Source organism: Miniopterus schreibersii, assembly GCF_964146895.1.
Source record: "Miniopterus schreibersii genome assembly, chromosome: 1".
Classification (NCBI taxonomy): domain Eukaryota; kingdom Metazoa; phylum Chordata; class Mammalia; order Chiroptera; family Miniopteridae; genus Miniopterus; species Miniopterus schreibersii.
In genome coordinates, this window is record NC_138101.1 from 136036112 (window position 1) to 136041087 (window position 4976).

Consider the following 4976-nt stretch of genomic DNA (forward strand, 5'->3'; position numbering starts at 1 on the left):
TAAAGCATATACACTGGAAAGGCAAAGAGGGAGCTACATCAGAGCTGAAGGAGTTGGTAAAGATTTTGTGAATGAGGCGGCATTTAGACTATAATGAGTTAATTTTCTGTCCCTGGTGAGTGAGGTGATCAGCCTCTTGTCACATGTTACATCAGCCATGGAAGCAGTGTTTTTCTGCTTGAGCCACTAGGTACCCTCAGAGTGTTTGGTAAGTTGCTTTCCTGAGATCATCTCCACAGTCACATAAAAGCCTGACCACTGAGACTTGTCCAAAGTGGAGGCTGGTAGGGGGAAACAGGAGGACAGTGTGGGAATCCTTTAGGAGAGAAGCTGGTGGGAACCTGTCAGAGGATGTGGAAACCTCCGGGAGTTTTATTGCCCTAGAGGCTCAGGGTGGGTGAGCCCTTGGGCAAAAAAGAGTTGTCTTTTCATGGGGGGAAGGACATGGGTAAAGGAAGCATCCAACTCTTATAGTCCACACCCAAAAGCCAACAGACCAGGGAACAGACGAATGACCAGGACCACAGGAAAGCCTAGAGCCACCTTCACTAATCTCTTTCCAGGGCAGGAGGTGGGCCCTGAGAGAGGAAGAGCCCAGAGAATCTAGGCATCGTCAGCCTGCTCTGCCACTTCTAACCCCAGGGAAGAGATGCAAGGTAGGTGAGCCCTTGGGCAAAAAAAGTTGTCTTTTCATGGGGGGATGATAAAAAATAAGCCAGCCTCTCTTCCCAGAACCTTCTTTGCAGAAGACCTACGAGGAGGGAAACAGCATGAGAAAGAGGGAGAGGAGAAGGTGGGCGAAAAGATGACACGTTGCTTTGTTATCCAGACACCACCTGGACCTTCATGTCATTACAGGATAGAATAATGAACTTTTCAAAAATGAAAGTGACGTAATTGCAGTGAGGAGTGACTTGGCCTGGTTTGGATAACTTGCAAAATGTCAAATCAAAAGGACGGGAGCTTTTGTGGCACTTGCCTCTCGGGATCTCACAGGTCACGGAGGGTTCCTTGCAGACAGCCTTGACTGTCTCTACCTCCTCGTGGATGAATGTGTACTCGGTGATGCACGCGCGGTTGTGCTCCTTCATCTTGTGTGCCATCATGGTATTGCACTCCCGGGCCATCAGATCAAGCTCGGGAGAGTCTCTGCTGCTCCGAGAGAGAGCAGCAGCCCTGAGCACCTTGTTTCCTCCAACTTCATCTTCATTGACGATGGGCTCTTCGGGCCAGCCAGGTTGTACCACGCCTTTGTTGCTAAGCAGCAGGGTTTCTGATGTTTGGGTGCCCTCTCTCTCCTTTGTGGCCTTGGCCTTGTCCCTTGAGTCACTGGACCAAAATTCATTCAGTGATTGGTCACTCTCCTCCAGGACTGCAGCAGCCATCCGAAGCCCCAAACCCAGGCCCATCCCCAAGCCCAGCAACAGCAGTAACATCATGAAAAAGATTTGCACCAGAGTCAGCTTCATTTTGCCTGCAAAGGAGGAGGGAAAAGAAAGGACTGACTTTGAGGTGAAACTTGGTTCCAGTAGAGACCCTAGACTCCTTAAACCCTGACAGCATAGCCTTTGGGGTCTCCTCTCCCTTTCCCCACCCTACCCTCTCCCCTCCAGGCACCACCGGTCCCTCCCCACCACATTCCCTGTTGTTGTGTAATAACCTGTGGATCCTGCAGGACAGGAAACACCAGGGGAAGCAGTTCTAAAATCGGTTCATTTGTGGAGGAAAGTTGACATCAACTGACTCTCAAACAGAAATTAGTTCCAAGGAACCCAAGAGACTGGTTGAGAAGAGAAGCCGGTACAGTGTCACACTTTCCTTGAGAGACATTCTTGTAGATAACCTTACTCTCAGGGAAGGACTAGAATTGCCATAGGAGACCATCTCTCTCTTTTTTATCCCAAATTTATTTTTGCTCCTTTAGGTCTTTATTACTCTCCTTGCTACCCACTCTTCCCCCCAAAAAGATGAAAGAAAATAGAAGAAGTACTGTACATAGTCCATTCTTGTTCCTAAGCTGAGGAGCGGCAGGGAGGTAGGAAGTGAGGGGGGGGAGATGCTCAATTTCACGTCTTAGGACCCTGCTAAAAGTACACCTTGTCGCACCAGCTCCCTTCCACTACTGAGGCTCTCTTAGCACTTGGGCATTTCCTACTGATTAGTTTTGTGCTCTCAGTGGAGAATGGAATAAGAATGAAACCAAAGGAAACCAAACTGACTTGCTGGCGTTCCTCTACTAATACAGATACCAATGAGAGCTGAGAGGAGGGGTGCACATATTTTTTTCTACAAGGTCAGTCTCAGCCCCCTATCAAAGAGGCCTTCTCGTCTGGCCAGTGTGGCTCAGCGGTTGAGCATCGACCTAGGATCCAGGAGATCACGGTTCAATTCCTGGTCAGGGCACATGCCCGAGTTGCAGGCTCGATCCCCATTGGGAGTAGTGTAGGAGGCAGCCGATTGATGATTCTCTCATCACTGACTCATCATTGGTGTTTCTATCTCTCTGTCTCCCTCTCCCTTCCTCTCTCTGAAATCAATAAAGATATATTATAAAAAATAAAAAATAAAAAAGAGGCCTTCCTTACCAGAAAAAAATTACTATAGTCTGTTGAGTAGTGAGGAATATTACATCAATATTTGATATACTGAATTTGAAAATTGTCCTATGATTATTTAAGAGAATATTTTTGTTCTTAGGAAATGAACCCAGAAATATTAAAGGCAAAGGGGTATGGTGTGTGCAAACTATTCTCAAACCCTATGTGGTTCAAAATATAGATTATATGTATATGTGAAAATGTGTGTTTAGAGAGAAAGAAAATGATTTTTTAAAAGTGGGAAAAGGTTCCTTAAACAATGCATCTGGATAAATGGTATTCAGGAGTTCCTTGTATTATTATTGTAACTTTTCTTTAAGGTTGAAAATATTTCAATTTTTTAAAAAATGTTTTAAAAGAGAAAGTACAGTCCATGCTGTTCCATGTGGCACCCACCACCACTGTGACTTACCTACACACGTAAATAGCTTCCAAAATTGTTTCCTCTTGTATGACAAGTTTTTCCCTCCCAGACTGGTCTTCCCTCTGAGAAGGTCTCTGGATGTTGGTCTTCAGAAAAATGATTATCACCTTGTGGTCCATGTGCTCTTAAATCCAGGCTTAGTCCTAAGCCCACTCCCTTCCCGCTTCCCCCACCCAGCGCTGGATAAAAACACTCAGTTAATTCTCCTTTCTGCTCCCACAAGCACTTTGAAGTAAGGCTATGTGGGCATTGAGGCAAACCCAGACATCCAAAACAGGAAATGTCTTGAGCCTGGGAAACCACAGTTTGATTTTGTCAGTAAGTTGTTCTTCTCCTGAGTTACTCCCACTCTCCTGAGATTCATAGCATCCTGATCCTGCCCATGAATTTCAAACCAGGTCATTTCCTTATTGTCTCCATATGTACTTCCTTTAACCCTTTCCTGTTATTTCTGAAATGTCAAGACCTTTGGCCTTTATTTGGGTCATCTCGCCAAAACGACTATTTTGCTTTTCACATTTTAGAACATTTGGAGTATATGAGTCAATCATGAATTTTTACATTTCTTCCCTATGAAGCCTATCTCAGCTTTCCACTCTCCACTCCCCCTTTCCAACCTTCAGCCAATAATCACATTCCCATAAGAATATCTAGATTTTTCAACTCTGATAATTTAGCCCTAGATAAGAGAATATCTAAAGTGACACCATCACATCACTGTCAGTCCCTACAGCCTGAGTGAGTAAAACAGGGAAGGTTAGAATGCTGATTCTAGTCACTTCTTTAACTAAAAGTGACATCATGAGATAATATTTTTAAAAGTACTCTGGATATTATTAAAGCACTATATAAACCCTCTCTAGACATAAACAAGCCCCTTTTAGAAGGATGTTTTACGTTGTCATTCAAGCTGGAGTTTCACATGGCGGTCTGGGAAGCCTCTTCTGTGATCTGCAAAGTTTACCAAGCTGGTTTTCTGCAGTGCTGATACTGACAATTTGCAACAATAATAATAATAACAACTATCAATATTGAGCACTTACTTCATGTAAGGCATTTATTGCATTTCACCCTCACAATTTGCTTGTGCTATTTCTCTTTGGTGACCGTTTTGTCCATTTATTCTAGTGAGGTCTGTTTGCAACAGGACAAAGGAATAAAGAGTCCTCTGCTGAACCCACTGGCTGCCTAGAGTCAGCAGGGATAACATATCCAACTACACGCATCACCTGCCTCTTTATAATTGCCGTGGTTTTGTTCCTATTAGGGATTGTTTGAAAGTAACCCTTGATTAAATATGAAGAAAGGACCTACGAGTGTAGTCTAAGTACATAACCTTTAGACTGGACAGATTTTTATTTTTGTTTTTTCCTCTTACGGTTAGAGTTTTCTCATCTTCCAAATTTGAATAATATCTCATAGGGATGTGCAAATGTTATCTAAGATACTGCATGTAAAAGGATATGTGTATTAACTATTGTTATTGTTATTGCTGTTACATAGCAATTACCAACATATGTTCATTATTCTATCAAAGCCATTTTCCTGTTTAGAAATAACACATACTGAGGACTGCAGCTACCAACAACGCTCACTGCTTCGAGGATATGTCAAACAATGTTCTAGAGCCTCAGAGGAGGAATTAAGGCTCATAGACTGATGCTTCGTTTTACAAATGAAGAAAGTGACTCAAAGAGGTTAATGTCTCAGATGTTATAGATAAGTAATGGCAATTATGATAGTAGAACTCCTGACTTCTAGTTAAGCAAAATTTATGATGATGGATAGATAGACAATAGGTATATAGATACACAGAGAGATAGACACTCTTATTAGAAAGTTGACAATGAAACCTTTTAAGACAGAATCTAAGCATAAGCACTATTTCTCATTGTAAATTAATCTAAAATATGGACTTCCACTTGCAGTCAAGATGGAATAACAGCAACTGGAAT

The 4976-nt window shown here is 42.9% G+C and overlaps 1 protein-coding gene across 1 annotated transcript; it reads right to left on the bottom strand.

The window, feature by feature from the left end:
• Positions 1 to 821: 821 nt before the first annotated feature.
• On the bottom strand, positions 822 to 1469 carry RNASE10 (ribonuclease A family member 10 (inactive); the record flags this gene model as incomplete). Its single annotated transcript, XM_081159488.1, has 1 exon — positions 822 to 1469. One exon carries the CDS (start codon positions 1467 to 1469, stop codon positions 822 to 824), a length of 648 nt encoding a protein of 215 aa, XP_081015614.1.
• Positions 1470 to 4976: the final 3507 nt, after the last annotated feature.